This window comes from Cervus canadensis, chromosome 15 (genome assembly GCF_019320065.1).
Source record: "Cervus canadensis isolate Bull #8, Minnesota chromosome 15, ASM1932006v1, whole genome shotgun sequence".
In the NCBI taxonomy this organism is placed as follows: domain Eukaryota; kingdom Metazoa; phylum Chordata; class Mammalia; order Artiodactyla; family Cervidae; genus Cervus; species Cervus canadensis.
In genome coordinates this window covers 8,847,777-8,873,186 of record NC_057400.1, presented here as the reverse complement: position 1 = coordinate 8,873,186, position 25,410 = coordinate 8,847,777, and the positions used below count along the sequence as shown (strand labels likewise).

General features: G+C 39.6%; 1 protein-coding gene across 2 annotated transcripts; it reads left to right on the top strand.

The window, feature by feature from the left end:
- The first annotated feature begins 3 nt into the window (after nucleotides 1-3).
- On the top strand, nucleotides 4-20,926 carry INSIG2 (insulin induced gene 2). Of its 2 annotated transcripts, none has more exons than XM_043488017.1 (6): nucleotides 4-116; nucleotides 7,047-7,441; nucleotides 13,996-14,120; nucleotides 17,314-17,480; nucleotides 17,661-17,760; nucleotides 19,089-20,926. In XM_043488017.1, the coding sequence occupies exons 2-6, from the start codon at nucleotides 7,198-7,200 to the stop codon at nucleotides 19,128-19,130; spliced, it is 678 nt and encodes a 225-aa protein (XP_043343952.1). In that variant the 5' UTR covers nucleotides 4-116; nucleotides 7,047-7,197; the 3' UTR covers nucleotides 19,131-20,926. The 2 variants fall into 2 exon arrangements, with proteins under 2 accessions (XP_043343952.1, XP_043343950.1); XM_043488015.1 differs by lacking the exon at nucleotides 4-116 and adding an exon at nucleotides 273-542.
- The last annotated feature ends 4,484 nt before the right edge of the window (nucleotides 20,927-25,410 follow it).

Here is a 25,410-nt window from a genome sequence, read left to right as displayed (position 1 = left end):
TGAGCGTCTGAGCGTCGACCGCACAGGCGCAGTGGAGCGCGGGCGGAGTTGTGGGAGGGGAGAAGGAAGCGGCGGAGGGGGGCGGGGGCCGGTCCCAGAAGATGGCGGAGGCGGGGGTGAGTTGGGGTCCCCTGGGGAAGCGCCAGTGACTTGATGCTGAGGAAAAGAGCCTGAGGAAAGGGGTGCCGTCGGGGAGAGGAATCGCTTGCATTTTTGCAACCTGGGAACCCTCCTGGCAAGTGTGAGGAGCCAGGACCACAGATGGGGCCTGAAGGGCGAGGGGCTCCGCTTACCTGGAGGAGGGTCGGCGAGATCCGGAAGGGGACGGCTGGGTCAGGGAGAGGGCCTAGGAGAGGCCGAGACTCCCTGGACAGTGGAAGAGTGCCCGGGCGGAAAGAAGGCTGGCGGACGGCGGGAAGGGCGACCCCGGAGATTTGAAGGAGTAGAGTCGGCGAGCTGTCAAGCTTAGAGCTGTCAGGACTTGGTAGGCTCGTAGCCAAGGAGACCAGACTCAGGTTTAGGAGAGGAAAGGATCTGGAAAGGTTGGTATTGTATTGATAGTACGCTTATAATCCGCCAAAAGGTTTGTAGATATTGGGTTGAGGAGTGGGACTTTGGCATTTTGGATTTTAATTGGAAACCTCTGGAGTAGGTATGAGGTAAAGCCAAAGAGAACTCTTGCCAGGACCTAGAAGTCAGTTGGTGATAGTTTCCGAGATTTTAGGCTTGGTCACTGAAAATTGGCAATCTAGAAAAGGAAAGCAGTGTGGGTATAATGGGGGACGAGGGGGAAAGGGTGCTAAAACTTAAGTGATAACGACCCGTGTTCAGTTAGCATTGGCAAAAAGTTAGTGAAGTATGGCGTTAGCTAGATAGTCTAGGAAAATATACCAAGGAGAGCTGACTATTCTGTAGGGTTATTGAGGAAATGCTTCAAGAAGGAATGAATAGTCCTGACAGCTGGGCCACTGAGACTGGCAGGGATCAGTATTGCAGTGGAACTGAGGGTTGCAGGGAAGTCAGGCTCCAGCCTTGGGTTCGGGAGGAATGAAGGCAGCCTGGCAGTGGCCAGCTTGTATCTTCTTATTGTGGGATTTGGCCTTGATAGGGAACAGTTGAGTGAAAATGAATGGAGGGACCCCATTAATATCCCCCTCCTTCCCCCCTTTAATAGCCATGTACTCTTCCTGTTCCCTCTTTCTCTGGACAATAGGTTGAGTAGTGTTTTGTTACAGTTCTCAGTACATATCTGATATAAAGTGACCAAACTATGAATCATGTATGTTTATTTGGGAAAAGAGGTTAATTCTTTTTAAACTGACAACTGTTGCTTCTACCAATGGTGGAAAGCAATTCAGTACTTTAAGGACAGAGCTTATTTTCATCGTTATCAGAAAATTATTCTGAAACGATGGAGTAACCTTTTTATGGACTGAGATTTGTTATTTTAAAGCAGGAATGGGATGCAAATATTGCTTAATAGTTTCTGTGTTTGGATTTTAATGTTGATAGGAAAGATGAGCTGCAGGGTCTTCAAGGCCAACATGTTTTTCTTCCTAGAAGTTCTTAGTGTCCGTAGCCTATGAATCACATCTGTATGCTTTTTTTTAAAGGAGAGTTTCATTGATTTGTGTTTTTCCTAATTGTGACATTTATTCTATTCTGAGAATGCCTTTGTAATTACTAGAGCATAGGATAAGAAAGTGGAAGGTAGTAATTTAGTTTTATTATTTAGTAACCTTTCTGACCTAAGTACCTGAAGAGACAGGGTAATAAACACACTTCTGTGACTGCTCTTCCTCTGAAGGCTAATGATCTTGTTTGGTTTTGGGGGTGTTGCATTTGTTAAAATACAATTGATTCTTAATCGGTTCCTCAGAAGATTTTGTGTGTTTGTTTTCAAATGCCTATTGCCCGGATGTTTTTTCAGTGGCAAATGTAAACTTTGATTTTCATCCACAAAGCGGAGAATCAGTTACAACACCGTTTTATTTATCTGATGGTAATAATAACCCATTGATTGGCAGCCATAGACTGGGAGTAATGTTTCCCAGTTTTGATGATTTGTTATTGATCTATCCAAACTATTTGAACTATTTTTCTTTTTGTTCAGTAACGTACTCTATAGAAATTGTAGGTCAGGTGCTTAAAGTAGAATTTTTCATGTTCTGTGGAAGTTTCTTCTTTGTCAGTTTTTGGGGAAAAAAAGTTTTGTTTTTTTTTGCTTAAAAAATGGCTTTAAAAATTATTTCTTGTGTGGCACTAAATTGTTTTTGTATGGTGTTTTTAGAAAAGGCAATTGTGCTGAAGAAGCACTCTGGACAGGGAGCCAGCGGCCAGCGTGCTTGGGGCCAGTCCAGGTACTACCTGGCAACAGTTTTATACTCGCAGAAGGTTACTTAACCTATGCTATTTTGTAAAATAGAAAAGGTTAAGGATTTAAAAACACCTGCCTACTTACTAGGATTATTGTTGAGGATCTATTGAGGTATTATCTTTTAAGTGGTATTTTTATACCGGAGACGTCTTGAACAGAAAAGTATTTCTTGGGTAACCTAAATTTTTCAAATATAGGTGTTTAAAAATTTTTTCAGAATCAAATTTATCACTGATGTAATAGTAACATTTAAAGATATAGATACACTGTAGGAAGATATTATCAATTAATAATCAGAAAACCGAACTTTAAAATGTATTAAAAAAATAATAAAATTTATTTCAAGAGCTTTCGCTTTAAAATAACCTACTCCCCTAAAGAGTGACTATTATAAACATGCTTTTTTAGGAACGTAATTGTTGTGTAGTAGAGGGTGTTGAATGTTTTATCCCTTTGATGAGTGAGTCAGTCTGGCCATTTCTAGGAGGTCACTATACTTGTTTGTCATAGGAAGATCCAGTATATACTTTCTTGATCTTGTCACTTCACTTAACCACTTTGGTTCTCATTTGCTTTGCCAGGAAACTGTTAGATCACTGATCCTTAACTTCTTTTGGATCATGGATTTTTTTTGAGGACTTGATGTAAAAATGTCCAAACTCTCTTCTCAGAAGAATGCTTATATGCACAACTTCTTTGCTTTTGTTTTGCATCAGACTTACATACCCTCTGAAATAGATGAACTCCCAATTCCCTTCCATTTCTTAAATTCTAGGATAGTGTGATTCTAAAGCATTTTAACTTTTATTTTTGTCTCCAGAAATTATATGCTATTGTATTATTATGTAGTCACAAAATTAGCTTTTTGGTCTTAAAAAAGTAGCTGAAAAAAACTTTTCAAATAAACATCAGACCAGTGTTGTGTTATTTTAAAAAAAACTACTTTTGTGGTGAAGTAGGAAACTATAAACAAGCACTTTCAGGAAAGATTGAATAAACAGCTGTGGCAGAATAACATAAACAGTGTAGAAAGTCTCTAGCAGCCTTGAAATAGAATGAGGACGGAGTCTGGCAGTGAGTGGCTCCCGGTGGGAGCGCCTTGCTTCCCTGTGGGTGTTTGGGTGGTTGGAGATACGTAAGGACATTTTTTTAGTTTTCTGCAAGTGGGGAGGGGGCATGCGCTGGCATTTGGTGGGCACGAGCCAGGGTTGCTCAATGTTTTGTAATGCTGAGGGCAGTTCCAAGCAACCAGAAATTGTCCTGCCCTGTCCTGTCCTGCTCTTTGACAAAAATTGGTGAGTGATGTGAGATGGGGTGTACTACACCGGAAACAGGTTTTAAAAACTGAAGCTATTTTGTTCTTTTAAAAATATTATTTGACATAAAATTCCCTCTTTGGAAAAATTCAGACAGAAACAAGTGATTTACTAGAGCAGTTGGGTTACTGAAAATGTGTATTTACTCTTAGTGCACTAGTAGCTGCTTTAACAGCAGAAGGCAGGGGGTATTGTATCTACTGAAGTTTGGGAAATGAAGAGTTGACTGTTGGTTGAATATTGTATGAAGTTGGCCATATGGTTTTTTTCTTTAAGATATCTTTTTACTCCTTGATCTGATACTCTTAAAGAAAATCACAAGGTGTTTGTACATTTATTCTTATGATCTTTCTACTTGGATATTAATTGACATTAATAATGTCATTTTATCATTAATGCGGAGAGCTGACTCATTTGAAAAGACCCTGGTGCTGGGAAAGATTGAAGGCAGTAGAAGAAGGGGATGACAGAGGATGAGATGGTTGCATGGCATCACTGACACAATGGACATGGGTTTGGGTGGACTCCGGGAGTTGGGAATGGACAGGGAGGCCTGGCATGCTGCGGTTCATGGGGTCAACAAAGAGTCGGACATGACTGAGCGACTGAACTGAACTGAACTGAATGTCATTAGAATGTTTACAGTTGAGATTGTTTTCAGTGTCTGTCCATCTTTTCAGTAACCAAATCCCCTTCTGTAAGAGATGTGCCAAAAAAGAAGTCTGAGGAGTTGGGCTGGAATGGGACTCAAGGTTTATAAGATAGAGGAGGGGTTTTGGCATCAGTCAGATGTAGGGTACAATTCCAGTTCTAATATTGCCAGTCATGTGACCATAGGAAAGTTGCTAAGTCTCTGACTTTATATCTTCACATGTAAAATGTGGAAGATAATACCTACCTGTAGCATTATTTTGAAGGTTAGAGTTACTTTGTGCCTGGCATAATGTAGTCCCTCCATGAATGGGTACTTTGTCATGATGGTGATGATGATGATGAATTCTGTAGCTACTGAACACTAGAACACATGACACTTTCCTGTGAATCAACTGTAATGTGTACTGTTTTCTCTAGGTGACTAAGCTATAGAGGTCAGTGATGCTGTAGACTTAAGTAGGTCTGTGAGGTTGAGGATAGAATTCCAGCCCCCCGGGTGTTGGGCATAGAGCTTTGAGTGTGGTAGAAGCAGTTAAAAAAAAAAGTCTATTGTCAGTGTTTATTGCATGGAAGTGATAGGCTGTGAAAGTTACTAGTACTTACAGATGTTCTCATTTTTTTATACTGTTTATTTCTAAAATAAACTCCCCCATACTCCCTACAGTGTACACATGGGCTTTATTCCAAAATTCATTTGTAAGGTAGTTTGAAACTTGGACGCTTAGAGGAAAGATATTTTAAATGATTAAATATTTGGTTAGGTTCACCTTCCAAAAGACTTGCTTAACCCAGTATAGTTTGATTCAGAAAGAGCTAACCCAATTTGATTAAACAAATGTGAATTTGTGGAGCTCCCAGTATGGGCTCCGTAGGTACCTTTCTGGGTTCGTAGGCACAATGAAACTTGATAGTGAGTGAGACGTACATACAAAGTTTGTATTTCATAAAACAAATATACATGTCAACATAATGTTGCTATTAGAAGTGCCATATTTGTTTTAAATTAAGATGAGAGAAAATATCATTTATGTACTGAGGTGGCAATGCCCAAGATACACTGTTGGATGGGATAATAGTAAGTTATGAAAATTGTCTGTGTAGTACTTTCCCATTAAAAAAAAATTGGTATTTATAGAAAAAAACAAAACAAAACACCTAGGGGACTTTGTAAGAGTTTGGGAGGCTGGACATGATGGTGTGAGTGAGGGTTTTGGAGCCAGACAGACTGCGTGGATTTGAATTCCATTTTGCCCTCTTACTAAGGGTGGAAGCTTGAGTGACAGCCTTTCTTTGCTTTTTGCCTCGCTTGTAAATGGACATGACTGCACTTACCTGTGAGGGTTGTGAGACTTAAATGAGGATAGCTCATGTGTGCCAAATCGCTTCAGGTGTGTACAACTCCTTGCGACCCTAATACTGCAGCCTGCCAAGCTCCTCTGTCCATGGGCATTCTCCAGGCAAGAGTACTGGAGTGGGTTGCCATGCCCTCACCCCAGGGGATCTTCCCCACACAGGGATCGAACCTGCGTCTCTTATGTCTCCTGCACTGGCAGGTGGGTTCTTTACCACCAGTGCCATGGATAGTGTCAAGTGTTATTTGCTTTAAACAGACAAGGAGACTCCAGAGACATGGGTTTAATCCTTGGGTCAGGAAGATCCCCTGGAGTAGGAAATGGCAACCCATTCCAGTATTTCTTGCTTGGGAAATCCCATGGACAGAGGATCCTGGTGGGCTACAGTCCATGGGGTTGCAAAAAGTCGGACATGATTGAGCATGCATGCCTGCTCTTAAAACTCACTTCTGGGTACAAAGGAAAGATCACTTTGGTTTGGCGAGGGCGGGGAGTGATGGTGAGTGAATACCTAGAGTGATTGTACTTGGCAAAGTTCTTTCTAGGTTTTAGAAATCAGGCGCCCTGTGCCTCGAACTCCTTAGAATCTAGCCAAAAGGTTATTCTTTGTTTTCTTAGCTTCCTTTCGTATGCGTCCTACTCCAGCTTTCTCACAATAGCTCTCATGATTGCAACAAAGGTGAACTGGGTCACGGCAGGGGTGAGACACAACTCTGGCCCTGGGGACAGTGGGTCAGGTCTGATTTCTGTGTTTGATGTATATGTGAGTGAACGGGTGGTGGTCTGTTTTTTTATAGGGCACTTTTGTGCAGAAATTCACATATTTAAGCATTAAACATTAAAAGAGTCATTTTATTCCCCTATGGAGATCGTCCTCATGAGCAAGTCACATTTTACTGAGAACACTAAAACACTAACAGTCAGAATATGCCTATTTTCTGTAAAGTTCTTTATAAAGTATAAAAATTTCTACGTGAATCTCCAAGCCCTTCAGTTACATGGGCTTGGAGATTTGGGTAGAAGAAACAGAAGCCTGGAGTTTGATCTTGTGCTTTCTCCAATAGTAAAAGTGTCTCTCATAGCCTGAGCCGCTTTCCTCACTGATGTGGAGCAAGCAAGGTCACTAGTTCTGGCCTAGTAAATATAAATTTAGAACTTTTTTTTTATTACATTATTCATATAAAAATGCTTTTTACGTCTTCTTATTCCATAAATAACTCATTTAAATAAGCATCTAAACTTGTCATTTCATTATTTGTTCTTTAAAATGAACTAGTATAGAAATCAGGAAAACTGTATAGTCATTTATTAGGCATACATTGATTCCTTTTTTCTTCTCTCTTGCAGGATTTCTGGTAGGTCCTGTTTTAGGACGGAGATGCAGTACTGTTGAAACGCCAGTCAGCTTTGGTCCATACAATTAGCTTTTTCAGCTGGGAAACCATTTCTTCTTCCTCTTTTTTTGTTTTTTTGGCCGACTTACTGAACTTATGAAACCATGGCAGAAGGAGAGACAGAGTCACCTGGGCCCAAAAAGCGTGGTCCATATATCTCGTCTGTCACTAGCCGGAGTGTGAACTTGATGATTCGAGGAGTAGTGCTGTTTTTTATTGGAGTATTTCTTGCATTAGTGTTAAATTTACTTCAGATTCAGAGAAATGTGACGCTCTTTCCACCCGATGTAATCACAAGCATCTTCTCTTCAGCGTGGTGGGTTCCGCCGTGCTGTGGCACAGCGTCAGGTATGTGAGGGCTGCCTCTGTAGCCCAGAAAGACATTGGGGTAAATGACTGTGGCTGTTGTCTGGGGAATACTTGAAAAGTCAGCGCTCCTGGGTTGTACTTTAAATACAGCATGTTGACTTGTTTTAAGTGATCAGTTTAATGAGTTTAGACGAATCACACATTCATGTTACCACCCCCACAGTTCAGCTATAGAACATTCCTGCTGCTGCTGCTAAGTCACTTTAGTCGTGTCCGACTCTGTGCGATCCCATAGATAGCAGCCCACCAGGCTCCGCTGTCCCTGGGATTCTCTAGGCAAGAATACTGGAGTGGGTTGCCATTTCCTTCTCCATAGAACATTTCTAGTACCCTCTCAATTCTCTTGTGCCCTTTTGCATCCTACCACCAGCCTCAGGCTGAATCTGGATTATTTTCACCTGTTCCAGAATTTAGTATGAATGGAATCATAGAGTTTGTATTCTTTTGTGTCTGATTTCTATGTGACTGACCCGTATGACCTTTAAAAATTCAGTCCCAAAAGCAGTCTTGATTCTCTTAGGGATGAAAGACCTCTTTAATTAACCTCTTAATTTTGTTCTTTCTTCAACCCATCTCATTTAAATTCATTTGAAATTATTTTGATGACACTGGTTTTAAGGTTTTGATGTGTGTTATTGTCTAGTTTTTAAAGTAGATGAAAACTTGAAAAATGAAAGACAGTTGATCCTTGAACAGCACAAGTGTGAAGGGTTATGTGTGGGTTTGTTTTTTTTTTTTAAATAAATATGTATCACACAGTCGGAGATTGGTTGAATCTGCAGGTGCAAAACTGTGTATACAAAGGGCAAACTGTAAAGTTACAGGCGCATTTTCAGTTAAACAAAGGGTTGGTGCCCTTAAGCCTCAATGTTGTTCAAGGGTTGATTATAATTTTATACAAATTTAAAGCCTCATTTATTTTTTAGATTTTTGTATGTGTTTTTTTCCTTCATATCTTGTTTTTAGATATACTTTCAGAATAATAAATTCTTAAAGAGAAGTAAGGCAGATTGATTAAAATCATTATTCTGTTAGTTTAGATCTCTCTTTGTGGGAAATGCATACCGGATAAAGTGGAGCATATCAGAATGTTGTATTGATGCTGCACTTCTATAATGGGTAGCTCTTTGGCTTTTTCTAGTGAGACCAGTAGATTACTACTATTTTATGTACTAAAGTAATAGATGCAAAAGAAAGCCATAGTCATGTGGTAGAAGAGAATTCTTTCTTTTATGAATGTCTGTTTGGTATTTCACACTTATCACTACGTTGCAATATAACGTAGATCTTCCTTGATTTGTGTCCTAGAGCTAGAGGGCCAAGGGTGAGGAGTTAGGTGTGAGACCTTTTTAAAATGATCATGTGAAACTTATTGGACACTTACATAATCCCATTGCATGGATAGAAAGGCATTTTTGTGGTAAGGTTTCAGCATGGTTTATATACTGACGTCTCACTATTATAGTATTTACCTTAAAAGAGAACTTGTAAAGGTGATGATTCTTCATTTCCCCTGGGCTATTATTATTCTCTGAGAGAACAGGTGATAGTTCAAATAGACAAAGAGAAGAAAGCATGAATTATATTTTATTATTCTCTATTGTATTCAGTATCTACCAGTCCTCATGTATTTTCCCTTTCATTTACATTCAGAAGAAAAAAGTTTCCCAGCAGCTTTTTCCTCCTTTCTTCTCTGCTGTGGCGGAGCTGCTGTCCCTCCATAGTAGAAGCTGCTCAGGCCTTAGAGGAGCATGTCTTTTGAGAACAGACAGAAGGAGCCGCCCAGGAGGAAAAGCCTTGCTTTACCGAGCGTCTTTCAGTGTTTGGGCTGTCCTTCACCACTGGGGCCTGTAGGGCAGCCTTGGAATGAGCGGTTTGCACGGTGCCTGTTTTGAGGGGTGAGGAAACAGGAGAGGGTGTCAGGGAGCCCAGGGATCCAGGGCAGGGAGTGGACGGCCTCGGGACACGCTGCATCGCCTGCTGGGGAAGGGCGCAGCGGGAGCCACTTACCCTCGCCCCTCTGGGCTGCCCCGCGCCTGGCCTGAAGGTTCCGCGGTGTCAGTACACTGGCCGGTGCCGCGCCTCTGGGAAAGGGCAGGAGAGCTGGACCGAGGCTTCGCCGTGCCTCCCTCGTGGGGGGAGCAGGGGTCCCGTCTCTCCCTGTGATGTGGTCGCTTTTGCCACAGACTCACATTTAGGAAGGAAGATTTCTACCAGTAATGCTATGTTTCAGTCACTCTGTCCCACTTTCCTGCCTTTTCCCAACCCCTGGCTTGTCACAGTTACCAGCTTAACCGCATATCATTTCATGTGGAGTATTTACACTTACACTTCTTGCTTAAGTGTTTCTTCTGAAAGCGGTACATTCCATGAGGTGCCCAGGCAAATGAAGGGAGAGATTCCAGTTAAATCCACTCTTGATGGTGATGGGTAGGTCATGGTGTTTAGTAGGTGGGGACGAGTATATCAGGTTTGTGGAAGCTGCCAAAGATGGAAAATAGATTCTTACATAATTGCTGCCTCCCCCACACCCCAGCTCCAATTTTAGGGAAAGTGTTTAAAAACGGTAAATGCTATGAGAAACTGTGTACAGTTTATGTGTATATATGGTATGCATATATTTTTGTGTATATATGTTGGTGTGCATTTTCAAAGTTCTCTTGGCTCTTATCATCTCAGATCAGAAAAACTGATGATTATCCTTTGATTTTTCTGTCCAATAAATATTTGTAGACCGAGCAGCTACCTTCTGGAGCCTCTCCGAAATCACCACTTTGTACATGTAAACCCTGTTCTGGGAAATTCACTAGTGGTGCTTCGGGAGGGGCAGCTAGTAGAGAACCCTGGTAAATTCCTTTGGATTCCATTCTCCTTTTCCTGGTTCTCTGTTTTCAGTTTAATAATGGGCAGAATTTCAGGTTGGTTAACTTTTTTAACTTGCACAGAGTGTTAGAATCGGAGTTAAGAACCACTTGAATGTGGTTGAGAGCTACAAAGGAGTATTTCTGAAGAAAAAATAGGGAAAAAGATTATGTGGCTAAAATAACTGGAGAACTTGACTGACAAATTATTAGTAACTTGACTGTGTCCATGCCTATGAAGTGAATATCTGATTTAAAAATGCAAAACAAACATCGTTTCTGTTGACGCACGCAGTTACTGGAGAGCCTTACAGGCCCCTCCCTTTCTCTCTCCTGGCCCGCATCTGGATTCCAAGTTTTCCATCTCTCCCTTGCCTCATCTTGGTCTAGGCCCTCAACCGCTCTGCTTGGAATTTTCAGTCATTTTTTTTTCTGCCTTGGATTTTGTCTCCCTCACCGCCCCCCTCCCCCAAGCCCCTCCTTTCCTGTCCTGTGTTAGACCCTCACTGCTGGAAGAACATTTGTCCCTCTATCTGGCACAAGTGTGATGGTGTTATTTTCCCAGTGACTGTGGGAAAAGTCTCTTTGCATGGCCTGTGCGCTTTCCTGGTGGAGCTAGTGGTAAAGAACCTGCCTGCCAGTGCAGGAGACGTAAGAGACATGGGTTCCATTCCCGGATTGGGAAGATCCCCTGGAAGGGGGCATGGCAGCCCACTCCAGTATTCTTACCTGGAGAATCCCATGGACAGAGAAGCCTGGCGGGCTACAGTCCATGAGTTGCAAAGAGTCAGACACGACTGAAGTGACTTGGTACATGACCCCTGCCAGCTTGTATCCTTCTCAGAGAATTCCTCTACTCTAAAACTCTTTCTGCCTAAAGTTACCAGTTTCTAGATGATACTAGGAATTTTCTGTTGTCTGTGCTTTTCCTCAGATGCTTCCCTTTGATTAGAAAGCCCTGTCCAGACCACCCAGCCGCCGAACACTCTGCCTTAAGGGTCTCCTCTTCTGTGTTGCTGTCCTAGCAGGCTTACCCCCTCCTCCCCTGGCATATGGCAGGAGAGACCGGACCTTTGGGCCCTGTCCGTGCTGCGCCAACACGTTACTTGATCAGATTGTTTCTGTGGTCACCTGGGGACTGAGTCACGTCGTACTCATTTACCCTGTTCAAATCCCCAGCAAATATGAAGAACCAGACATGTTGTGGGTTCTGCTGCTGCTTGTTAGATGAACACACTGTCGTCGTTTTCCGTGAGAGTGTCTCATTCCGTGGTGGTGCTTGTTCAGCTCCCTTTCCTTGAAGAATGTTTGACTCCACTTTTTCTTTGAGTGGAGTGCTGCATTAAACGCATCACCATGAAAAATAATGACTTGATGTTTTACGAACTTCCCTTGTTTTTGGTCTTGGTAGCCTACAATTAGTTACTGGGAAATAACTGAAGTATATCCCAAGAAGTGTGATTTTTGCCGCAGAGAACCATCTGATTAAGCAGATCTGTGTTTGCATATGGTTTTACACAGGCATGATTTTTAGTCTCTCTTGTTAAAATAAGAAAGTGGAGGAAGAGGACAGGAAGCCCGGACACGTTTCTGCCGAGCTCTCGGCAGCGCAGCCTTCCTGTGCTGGAGACGCTGCTCTCAGGCTCTGCCAGGCCTTTATTTAAAGGAAAGAAGAAAGACATTTAATGGGAAGTGACAAGCTCCCTCGAATTCTCCCTCTCAGTGAGCATCCGAGAACCATGCAGACTCGATGGATTTGATTTTTATTGGCAAATCCCAAGGTTGGCAGCGTGGCAGTTTAAATTTCTTTTTGTGTTTTCACTTTCTCTCCTCAGTTGTCTCTCACTTGTGAGTCTGACATCACATGCATTAAAATATAGTCAATTTTACTTATTTATGTCTTTGCCCACACATGTCAGTACTCTCTATGTGATAATTCTCTACCTATGGCATCAGCTGCTGAGGAAAATTGACTTGGAATGCCTGATCTTAGTTGATATCCTCAGCAACAGGCAAAGGAGGGGAAGAGGGAGCAAGAGCAGGGAACAACACGTTGAGCGGCTAGTTTCATGACCCCTTGAGAACAAAAAAAGAGCTAGTATTCATTCAGATGTATTTCAACTGTTAGGCATGCTTGTTGCCACTTTAACTTTGTAGAAATTTGGAAACGCTGTCAGTCAGTCTCACAGGATATTAGAGCAGAACCTTTTAAAAAGGAATATAATTTGAAACTTTAAAATTTACTAGTAGCTGTTGGAGCTCTGCATTGCTGAAATGTGTTGCTCATGTCTTGATGGTCTGTGAACCATTTATCCTCAGCAAAAGCCTAATCGGGAGAGCCCGTTCAGTTTTGTGGATTAGAAAATGTATATATCATTGCAGCATCTCAAATCCAGATGGCATGGTGGCCATGTGGCCTGTTTTCTATGCTGTTCCATTTGTCTGCTAGCCTGTGATTTTTTTTTGTATTAATCGATTTCTATTTTTCCTTGAAGATAGAATGCATTGTTTGTGGGCTAGAGCTAGCCAATACCAGCCCAGGCAAGGGCTTCTAACCCTTTGGTCACTTAAGTTTGGGTACCATAATTTCATGATTCATTGTAGGTAATACTGGACATCTTAAGCATACTTTTCAACCATTGTGACAGTTGTGTTTTTATTACCAAATGGCAGCATAAACATTCTGTTTTTAGGAAGATTATCAGACTAAAGCTGCCCAGATATTTCCTATTAAATTTAGCCTGTAGAAGTACATTTTCTTCATAACTTGTTGAAAAATGTTTTGGTTCATGAAATACTCTTTTTTTTTTTTTTTTAAATGAGTAACTTAGCATTTTAAATCCTCTCCCACTAAAGGAGTAAAATGTTGAGGTTTGACAAGGATTTAAGTTAAAAATTGAATTACTCATAATTAATTGCACTGTTAGCTTTCAATATGTTCTTTCCAAAATGAAGAAATATTCTAAAATGATTTCTTCTGATCTTTTTAACAGTGAATTTCAGTTTTTACTGAAAACTTGTGATTCCGTATACCATGTTTTCTCCATTTTCCCTCTGCAGGATGAGTCTTAGGATAGATTTCTGTGGTGAGTTGCCCTGCTTTGACAAGCTGACCTAGAGTCTCATGAGAGGGCCAGGTTGGAAGGGAGTGTCAGGGCAAGACACTGGATGGGGGGACAGGGTCCTCCCTATGGCAGTGTGGCCATAGCCAGCTAGTAGTACGTGTGTGATGAGCTTGTACGTGTTTACGCTTCAGGCTTCTCTTTAGATTTGTGTCATTTCATGGCATGTTGCATGGTTATATAGCTTAAAGAGAACATTACGTACTTGCTAACTGGTTTGATGGTTCCCAAGTCTCAGAGATATTAGTAGTAGAACAGTGGTGTGACTCATCTCTAGTCCAGTCTGTTGAATTCTCAATCGTACAATGAAATGCTGTTTTGTCTGTTGTAATTGAGACTGCTGTTGTAATCATTTACAGTGCTGTCTTCAGTCATGTTATCCTCACTTTTTTTTTTTTTTCTTTTGGGAGGTAAGTTTATAGTATCAATGATTAATGTTAAGTAAGTTGAAAAGCTTTTCTAGAGAATCTTTCAAATGCTTATGATGGTTGTTGTGACCCTTGGCTTAACTGTTGGAGATGACTTCATTTTTTGCTTTTCTCCCCCACAGCTGTGATTGGGTTATTATACCCCTGCATTGACAGGCATCTGGGAGAACCACATAAGTTTAAAAGAGAGTGGTCCAGTGTGATGCGGTGCGTGGCCGTCTTTGTTGGCATAAATCACGCCAGCGCTGTATCCTTTCTGCCGCGACGAGACGCGCCGTGACCGGGCAGCTTCCGAGAGGCCGAAGGCCCAGCAGACCCTGCACCCTCCCTGTTGTCGAGTTGGGATATACCCACTTAGGCATAGAAAGAACACGTGCCGCGTTGTTGAAGCACCTGTGCAAGTACAGTGTGGGGTCCAGCCTTTCACTTCAATCCATATTTTTCCATATACTCAGAAACTTTATATATGAAAAAAAATTTACTTATTTTTCTTTCAATTAGGTTACTTAATTACCTCCATCTAGTTTTGCTAACTCTAACATTGAAACAGGTACATTTTCAAAGGGATTTCTTTTCTTTCTTTATTTAAGATTTGCCAGTAAGGACATGTGACTTCAGGTACTAGTTGTTTTTTTGTTTTTTTTTTTTTTTTAATTTGAAATATATATATGTATATATACTTTCTTTTTTTTAAAGACTATCATTTGTTGGTGTTAATCAACACCCACAAACCACATAAATGTTCTTAAAAGGGGCAGAAGTAGAAGTAACCAATTTATAGACTGTGTTCAAAAAGAACTTCTTTTTCCTAAGTTACATATTCTTAAAGTTTGATCATTTTAAGGATTCTGACATTTTAATTTACTGATTCATGAGTGTTTTCATAATGTTCTGGCTTGAAGGATAAAGTAACCTCTATTTCCCATCTCTCCTCTGCCTTCTACCCCCTCCCCAGCAAAAGATGTCCCCCCAAGAACAAAAGCTTTTGCCCTCATAAGGTTTTTATCCTGTCATCCTCTCTGCCTCCTACCTGAACCCCTGTCCCTGGCTTCCCTCTGTAGAAGAGGATCTGGGAAATGCTAGTTCAGTCTTCCCTTTTCTAGAAGATACGGCTTAGAAGGTGAAGTAAAGAGAAGACCTATGACTCAGACTGTGAGGTTTCCTCTTGGAACTCTGTTCTGGGCTTAGTTAGCTGAAGAGAGGATGTGTCATGGGGCAAGGAGATTCCAGTGTCTTTTAACAGAAAGTATCAAGGTGATTGTTTGGGAGAAGCTGGAGAAGAGGAACCAAGGAAAGAAGCTGAGTCCTAGATTCTGAAAACACATCTTATCTTTCTGTTCCCAGTTGTGTTGGTTCTTGGAGATCTGTGAAGCTACTGGAAAATGCCTCAGTGGCTCTTATTTTTGATTTTTCCCTTTCTTGTTGTCTTAAAAGAGTTTCTCAATATGTTTAGTTTTGTGAAATCTTTAATTAGGATTTTATAACAAACAAATCTAGTGGTTAGGGCTTTAGAAGGCAGACGCATAGAATATTATATCTAGAGGAAAACTTAGAAATCTTCTAGTTCCATGTTTTCTTTATTAAGAGAAATGAAAGCTCTAGAGATTCGGTACTTGGCTAAGTAATTCATACTGCAAGGCTGTGCCAGAGCCGAGGCCAGACCCTGGAGATCCTGGTGAGTCTAGGAACTTTCCTTTTCTGACCCAGGAGCCCTACAAGTGTGTAAATTCATCTCTGTCTGCTGGATTAGACCTTTCTAGCCTAGACAGTTCAGTTCTTCTTAAGTTGAGAAATTTAAATAACCTTTTCTGGAATTTGAAAGATTTATATGTCTATTTTAAATTCTTTGCTTTGGTGGTTCTTTTCTTTCTCGCTAAATGAAATCCTTAAATATAGCCGTCTCACCTGTTCTGTTCATCCTTTAAGCAAAATCCAAAATGCTTACAAATTTTATAACACAGACTTAGTATTAGGTTGCTTAGACTATAGAAAGTCACATTATAATATATATTTTTTTTTTTACATTATAATATTTTTAAGATTGATGTTTTTACCTGTTCCCTGGAAGTCTCCTTATTTTGCTTTGACTCTTATAACAAAGTTAATTTAGTTAGCAAAGATAGAACCCAGTTAATGTCGAACTCCATTCATTACAAGAGTGTTTATTACATAGAGAAATCCGAGAACTCAAGCATTTTTTTGGAGTTGGAGGTTTAAAAGCCTCTAAAGAATAAAAGCTTTTTCAGAAAGCATACCCATGGACTATAGGTTTCTTTATAAATCAAGCCTAAACAAGGACTGATTTTGAGTGGTCTGTGACTGCTGAGACATAAGCAGGCTGGGTGTTCAGGGTACCCACTGGTTGAGTGGGAGAGAGGGGATGGTGGTATACAGCACAGTGTTAAAGGAAGTGGAAAATAGTTTTATATGCATTTTTGGAGCTTGTTCTCTCTTCTCTGTAGTTGCAGCATGGCCAGTTAGTTTGGCAAGATATGTAGTCTCCTCTGGGGAAGTGAATATAGAGCCAAGATGTGGCCTTTGGGACATAGATAATGCCCTTTTAATGATAGTTGAAATTAATTCCTTTAGTGTAATCCTCTAGCAAAGAAATTAGAAAATTGAATTTATAAAGCTTCATTTTGCCCAGAGATTTTGGAGCAGAAAAGGGCTGTATATTTGTGAATAGATGCTTAAGTAGGTGATGGAAATAAAATATCATTTGAGCAAACTGTCCTATACCAGAAAGTCTCAGGAACCAAAATAGCTTGGCAGGTTGGAAGATAATGTTCACTTCAAGGCTTTCTCCTCAACAAATTAAAACTAGAACAGTTGACATAATAGAAAGGGATAGTGTGTCCTTGGTACTCTTGTTTCTGAACTGCATTATTATAAAATGTGTCTGTCAGTAAATCATATAGAGACTGTGGTACCCTGTTAAATAGCTGTCAACTCTTCTATTTTCAAGTTCCTGTATGATTCTCAAACAATTCTAAACCTGTTTGAGAAGTAATAGTGGTTTCCATTTTAGCAAAAGTGTGTGCCTTTAGCAATACTTGTATTTTGAAGCTTCCAGTTACATATTTTGCGAAGAAAGCATTTCTTAAATAATGGGTCTGATCTGATAATTGGAAATGTATATACTGTGCCATTTTTTGGAGAGATTGCATGTCACATCAGTAAGATCTATTAGTGAAGTATCATGCCATCATAGTTTTAATCCTGTCTAGTCTTGTACATTGTGTTAAAAAATTGAATGCACTCCAGTCTCATCATTAACATCTCTTATTTTAGAAAAATGAACAGATGATATTATTTAGTTACAAATTTTTTTTGTAACAAATTTAATGAATACTTTGTTTTTTAAAATTTATTTGTTTGTTTATTTTACTTTACAATATTTACTTTACAATTTTAAGATGACTCTTTAACACTGACCTCAGAAAGTGGATTTTGATAACAACATACAGTTGTCTCTCACACTGGCTGCACTATCCATTGGATTGTGGTGGACTTTTGATAGATCTAGAAGTGGTTTTGGCCTTGGAGTAGGAATTGCTTTCTTGGCAACTCTGGTCACTCAACTGCTAGTCTATAATGGTGTTTATCAGTAAGTATTCTTTTTGGTACTTGTTTGCTAAAATAATGATAAGTGAATTCGGAATTGAGATTTTAAAATTGCATTAGCCACTTTAATTTTCAGAGTAACTTACTTCCATTGTAATTATCTTAATAGTGTCATTGTGCTTACTTCCTTTGTGAGTTGTTAAAAATGTTTCTGTTATTCTAGATATACATCTCCAGATTTTCTCTATGTTCGTTCTTGGTTACCATGTATATTTTTTGCTGGAGGCATAACAATGGGAAACATTGGTCGACAACTGGCAATGGTAAGCTCATGCTTATTTAGTCACCTTTTTGTTTTTGAGATGTAAGATAAATTTTCTCCAAAGGGCAGTGGAATAAATCACTTGGAAGGATTTAATCACAAGTATATTAAAAAATAGAAAGAACCTCTGGATAGAAAATCTAAAATATGTTACTGATAGGTGATATGATTTATCCTCCAATTTTTATTATTTTACTCCTCTATACATTTCTACTCCATGAAAAAGGGACAGTTTTAAAAGTGAGAAGAGGCACTATTTATAGTAATGTTGCTATAGTAGATATAAATTAGGACTATTTCAGCAAATCAAGATATTTGATCACTTTAGTTAAGAAGGAAGAGGACGTTGTTGGTAAGCCCAGCCTAGATGTCAAGTAAGGGGTAGCGTCCAGATGCCACAGCACTTCCGTGAGTAAGTGCCGTCACTTTTACCGTTTTAGCCCGCTGAGAGAATTGAGTGGTTTACAGTGCTAGATTTGGTAACCTAATCTCCAAGTTATCCTAAATCCATTGGTTTACTTTATTTTGAATTATGAGTATACATTTTTATAGCTCTATTTCTAAAATATTGTTTTGATTTGAAGCTTTTGCTAATATAGTAGATTTTTTTCTTTTCAAATTTAAAGTTATTTGAAAAAATATCTGAATTTACGATATTAGTCCTGTCCTTAAGTGTGTGATGTTTCCTTTGCTTGTATACCTTAGTGAGCGCACAAAGAAGTATATTTCGCCTCCTTTTTTTTTTTTTTTAATTTTGCCTCCTTTTATATTGTAGGATTGATCTAAATTATATACTGTTGTCATTTGCTTGTAATGCAGAAATCTCTTTTTCCTGCTTTTGGCTATGCCTCTAGAATGTGAGAAGGCAATGGCATCCCACTCCAGTACTCTTGCCTGGGAAATCCGATGGACGGAGGAGCCTGGTAGGCTGCAGTCCATGGGGTCGCTAAGAGTCGGACACGACTGAGTGACTTCACTTTCACTTGTCACTTTCATGCATTGGAGAAGGAAATGGCAACCCACTCCAGTGTTCTTGCCTGGAGAATCCCAGGGACAGGGGAGCCTGGTGGGCTGCCGTCTATGGGGTCGCACAGAGTCAGACATGACTGAAGTGACTTAGCAGTAGCAGCAGCAGCTAGAATGTGAATTTTCTTTTTTCCTATCATAATGGTTATTTAATCCTAATAGTTGTGCAATTCTCAGATTCTTCGAGGAATACAGTGGGCATATGCTAATGAACTATTACATTTAGACCTTTTTAGTTTATATGGTAATTGCTATTCAAAATCAACTTACTCTGTTAACCTTTTAACCTTTTAATTTTTACAGTATGAATGTAAAGTTATTGCAGAAAAATCTCATCAAGAATGAAGAAGGCAGAAATATATCTTTTGTACAGAAAAGCAAGATGAAAAAGGCATGCAAATGATAGATAGACCAACAAAACTTCGGACTATAAAATTGCCAGGATGCAGTTTTTCCCTTGATTGGTGTGTATATATACACATACACACACACACACACACACACACACACATACACATATATATACACACATACATATGTTACTGCAATCTGTGATTGCTTCATCTGTAAATCAAGTACAAGCCTTTATGTATTTGACTTAAATAACTGTAAAATATATGTACGCTACATTAAAAACATGTTGATTAATAGATGACATTTTTAAATTAATTTTTTAGGTATACCATATATCGTACCACAGTGTTGATGTGCCAAAATAATTGTTACCGTCATGCAGACTATAAGAGTGCTTTGAGCAATTTATAAAGTTGATGAAATAAAATATGAGGAAAGCCAAAAAAAAAAAAAAGGCAAATGGAAAGCTGGTATATTCTCTTTCACTTACTGTTGTGCCTTTTTATTTTCTAATTACAGCAGTGTGAGTTATGGGTGCCTAATGTGTGGTTAGTTTCTATTTTAATGTCATCTCAAAGAGCTTTGGGTGTTTAAATAGATAATGAAAAAGAACTTCCTTGGAATATTTGCAAACCTGAATTAGTGGAGAGAGTTCAAAGTAATTTTTTGTTTTTACCGATTTTACTGGAGGTAAAAAGTGACAAGTGGGAGAATTTATCAGCATTAAACTGTTTTGAGTCTAAATCTAGAAATTAAAAGTAGGGACCATTGAAAAATTTAACTGGAATAAATATGCTTTAGAAATACAAAATGACCTTCTGCAGTGCCACAGTGTTAAGTGATATTAACTGTCAATTACAATGTAGTATTCCACTACTTTTGTACATGGAATGTATAAGAAATCCCAAACAGGTCCAAATGAAATTTCTAATTCTCTTGGGTTCTATAATCTATTGGATTCTATAAAGTAAACCATTTGAACTGGGCTGCATCATATGATTTATTGTCAGCGGATTGCCATCTGGGGAGTGGATGGGCACATAATGTCCTATGTATTCATGTACTCATTAGTGAATACTTCAGGAATGTATTATTTAAGACTGAATTGGGATGGCATACTGTGCACGTTAAAGATCCTGATATTAGTTTCATGCATATCTTTCCAACAGCTGGAGCCTTTGAAGTATGATTTAAACATACTCTTAGTTAACTTTTTTCCCCAATTTTTATTTTTTTTTAAATAGATGGCATTTATCTGATACACAAGGGCAAAATCTTCTGCTTACTCTGGAAGTGTGTGTGTTTTTGTTTGTATGTGTCTGTTTGTGTTGGCTATGTGTTGGATTGAACGAGGGAGAGTGTGTGTGTGTGTCTGTGTGTGTGTGTGTGTGAGTGTGTGTGTGTATGTGTGTGCGCATGTGCTCCTGCTCTTGTAATGTCGACTAGATGTTTTTTCATTTTTGATTTTAAAACCATCGCTATCAGACTGAGATCTTATATGCCAAACTTTAATCTGCTCTTATGTTTTAAGGCTGAAAGTATGAAAATCCTAAGATTGCATATTGAATATATGCACACAATCTTAACTGTAGTGGTGGTAAACATGCTACTATAATTTATTATTCTATCTTCCAGATAATGTTATTCATTTAGAACAAATAAGGTATATTTTTAGAATCAACTTTGTAAGCACTATAAATCTTTAATAAGTTATAAGGTCTATGATGTGTTTACTTTGGAAATTGCTGTTTAAAGCAAGATGTATTAAATATATAATTATCATCTTGGTTAAGAGTCTTTTTCTTCTTTGTGGTTAATCTTAGAATTTTATTACTGAGGATTAATTTAATAAAATTTAACATGCATGGTTGAATTTATTAAGAAAAATGAAGGAAACTAGTATTAGTTTAGTATTACAGGAACTGAATGATTATTACTTTAAGTTCTTGAATTATTTTCCTATCACCTAGAAAACAAGAAAAGGTATTTCTGACAAAAATAAAATTGTTTTGATATTTTGATAAGTATATTATATTTTTTTCTTGGCAGTGGAAGAAGATGGTAAATGTATTTTAATACGGGTGTATTGGCAGTGCTTCCTGGCATTTATTATTTAAGGTTTCAAATGTTGACTAGTTGAAAACTGAAACTTAAATTCTATGAAAGCGCAAATAATTAAAAGTAACTAGCAAGAACCCTGGTCATACTTTTGTTATAATCTTTATTTTGTTTGCACTAAACTACTTTACTCTCATTGAGGTCATTGGGTCCTCTCTGTGGTGCATCTATTTCACACATCTAGGGGAAATCCAGGTTTGGTCAACATCATTAAATACTTATGTAACCTTTTGGCTCACTTACCTGGATAATGACATAATGTTCTTTGTAAGGTAATTCTGCAAGTGATGGTCCATGAATAGTAGAGTCTTAGCTTTGTGTGTATGAAAAAGTCATTCTTAAAGAGCAGTTTAGCAGGCCATAGAATCTAGGTTCACAGTCTCCCCCGAGTCCCACCACTTTGAAGATTTTTTTTTAACTTGTCTTCTGTCATCTAATGTTGCAGATGACAAGTCTCCTATTAGTGTAATTTTCTTCCCTTTGTAGGTAATCTGTCTTGTCTTTCCAGGAACTTTTTCATGACTTTCCCTTTATCCTTGAGGTTATTTGGTGCTTCCCTGGTGGCTCAGATGGTAAAGAATCAGCCTGCAATGTGGGAGACCTGGGTTTAATCCCTGGGTCAGAAAGATCCCCTGTAGAAGGGAATGGCAACCCACTCCAGTATTCTTGCCTGGAGAATTCCATGGACAGAGGACCCTAGTGGGCTATAGTCCATGGGATTGCAAAGAATCTGGCATGACTGAGCGACTGACACTAACATGTCTTGTCCCTAGGTGCTTTTTCATAAGTTTCCCTTTATCCTTGAAGTTATTTAGTTTCACTTTTACTTGTTTCATTTTATAATTTGTTTTCATTTTTCTTGGTTAGTATTCAGTATGCACTTTCATTCTGTGGGCTCATATCTGGAAATTTTAAAGTCTGAGTGCATGTTAGAGTCCTCTGAAGTCTTATAAAAATATGCTGATCATGAATCCCACTCTCAGAGACTCTTAAATATATTATAATTGACCTGAGGTGTGCTCTGAGTATTAGGAGTTGCATAAGTTCCCCATGTGATTCTAATGTGCAGCCCAGGTTGCCTCTCACAGGTGTAGATACATGTAATACAAGGTGGAGGTTCTGGGTGAGAGAGATGTAATGACTTTGCAAGTGACAAGTGAGGAACGCATTGAATTACATTTTGGATTAGATCATGTGAACTTGTTTACTTGGGTATAAGTTTTTAGGAAGAAGAAATGTGAAAGGTGACTTAAGTTTCCTTTCTTGAAAAAGTAAGTGGATGGTATTTCCATAAACCAAAAGAGAAATGCAGAAAAGCAGATGAATAGATAAGAGTTTGATATATTGAGGCTGAGATGTGTAGAGGGCAACTGGTAAAGATGATTATATGCAGTTGGATATTTGAGTCTGTGTTATTGGATGTAATGAGGGAGTCATCAGCATATGACAGTAATAAATGCAGCTGTAGGCGTGGATGAGATCACCTAGGGAGCATGTTACAGTGAAAAGAAGGAGATCTGAGGCATACTGGCCTGTGGGCAGAGAAGCTGGTGAAGGAGTTGAAAGGGTTGTGGTCAGAAGTGGGAAGGAAAGCAGAAGAGTGATATGGAAGCCAATAAATAGGAGGGAATTTGAGGCGCGGTAACTGGTAGGATGAAGTGCAATTGAAAGGAATAATTGACTTCATAAGAACAGGAAGTAATACCTTATTGTTCTATGTTGACAAATAGTTTTTTCGTAACCTATTTTACCTTAACAAAGGATATCATTGTATCCTAATAACTCACAAAACATATTTGAGAAAAGCCTGATCATGTGGGGTTTCCCTGGTGGCTCAGACAGTAAGGAGTCCGCCTGCAGTGCAGGAGACTTGGGTTTGATCCCTGGTTGGGGAAGATCCCCTGCAGAAGAAAATGGCTACCCACTCCAGTATTCTTGGCTGGAGAATTCCATGGCCAGACGAGCCTGGCAGGCTACAGTCCATGGGGTCTCAAAGAGTTGGACATGACTGAGTGACTAACACTGATGATGTACTGTCATTTGTTTGAGTGAGGGGAGCTGGGGCAACTAGAGAACTTTGGAAGAATGGTGGAGATTTGGGATATAACTATGAAGAATGGGCTTAGGAACTGACTTGAAGCAAAGAAAGACTTTTCAGAGAATTCTGAGGCCATATATAGGCTAGAGATCAGATAGATGTTTGCAGCAGAGCCAATTGACATGATTGTGTCATGTCCAAGTGGGCTAGTAGCCCAGGAGTTAGGCCATTTGTGATGGAGTATATTGAGTCTAGTGGAGAGTTTGTTGGTAGACATGGCACAAGACTTTGTGGAAGATTAATGGAGGCTCCTAATGCAACATCAAGAGATTTATTGTGGGATCCAGACAAACTGAGGAAGGAAGTTGCATCAGCAGTGCTAACTTGACAGCATGGGAGGACAGTGTGATGGTGAAGGGACAGCAAGTCTGAGGAGGCCAAAGACCCTGTTTGATGGGAAGGGTGATTGGCTTGGGGTTTGTAGTCACAGGAATTTAGTGGCTCATTTCGAGATCTCAAGGTCCACGATGTGATCTGAACAACTGTATTTACATAATTCACAGAAGTGGGTGGAGGTCCAAGGCCTGGGTGACCAGCTGTTGGTAGCAGTATGGTTGCTACTGAAATGATTGATCCCAGAGGCTGGGTGGAAAGGAAGGTCTCATCTGTAGTCCTAATGCCCATTTGAGTGAAACAGCTTATCCAAATGCTTGATGGTATTGGAATTCTAATTAGAGTCCTTTCCCCTCTTTATGTCCTCATTTTTAGTTGTTTCAACATCCTAGGTGATCTAAAAACTCAGGCTGTTTAGGAGTAAATCATCTGCTGATCCTGTTCAATCAGAGATCGTCTGTTTAGTTCTGGATACTTTTTTTTTTCTCTCTTTGTTGTTACTATTCCTTTGTTCACCTTCTCTGGTCTTCTAAAACTCTTCTGTTTGGGAGATCTTTGATCTTATGTTCCTGTTTTCTATATATCCCTTAGCTTTCCTCTCTTGTGCTTACATTCTGGAAGAATTACTTAACTGGAGCTTCCGGCTCAGTGAGTGGCTCTTCAGCTATGCCCATTCAGTGTTCAACCTATCTGCTGAATTTTTAATTTCAGTGATGACAATTTAAATTTTCAAGATCTGCTTTTTGGGGGTGTATGTATGTGGTCATTCTTGGATTTGCTGAGGATATTAATTAATCTAAAGCTCTAAACTCTTCCAGAGAGCAGGGAAGGGCAGGATGAGCCTGTGCCAGTCCGTCTGTGGGTGTGAGCGCTCCCTGGTCTGCCCTAGGCCCGCTCCCAGGCCTCTCTGAACTCGGTGCTCACACAGCTTGCATCTGGGAACAGATACTGTGTCTCTGTCTGGTCCAAGGCGGCCAGTAGAAGTGTGAAGGGGTTGGCCACGTGGCTACTTCTGTAGGAGGACTGCGAGCCCACAAGGTCTGTTGCCCTTGGTATTTTGGGCTCCATGCATTAGCCATCTCTGGTTTCGTTTTTAGCACATCCTTTCCTTGAGTGTTGGAACTGTGGTTTTTCTGTCTGTCTGCACGCAGTTGTTTTCTTGCTTCCATGGATTCCTTGTAGTGGCTAGTCCACGGAGAATACTTCTCTTTACCTAGTAGTATAGTGGATTCCTTTTCCTTTTGAAAATCTTTTGTTGTTGTTTCTGTGGATTTGGCGTAGGTGGGAGAGGCTACAACTTGACCAGTCTGCTCCCCTGATTCAATCTTCCTCACCATTTTTTATACCATAAAATCTTACCGTCTGCCTGATCATTTGTCTTTACATTTCAAAAACTCAATTTAGCTGGGAACTGAGATAAATGGGTTAAGTCAGTGGTTTCTTTCTTGGTCTCAATAAAAATTGGGGTATGGAAGTTTTGTTTTTTCCCCCTTGAAATACATTTATTGAGTTCACTGAGATCACTGTGCCAGGAAGGGTAAGTATCCTGATATCAGTTCCTTTATGCCTCCCTTCTTTTTATCACTGATGAAATCTGTGAAACCTGTCATCTTTCTTTGTGATTTACAAGACAGACTTTTCCAGGGTATGTCAACTGTTCTGAAGACAATGTTGTTAAGGATCAGCTTTGGCAGATCAGATAGATAATGATGTGCCTTGTGA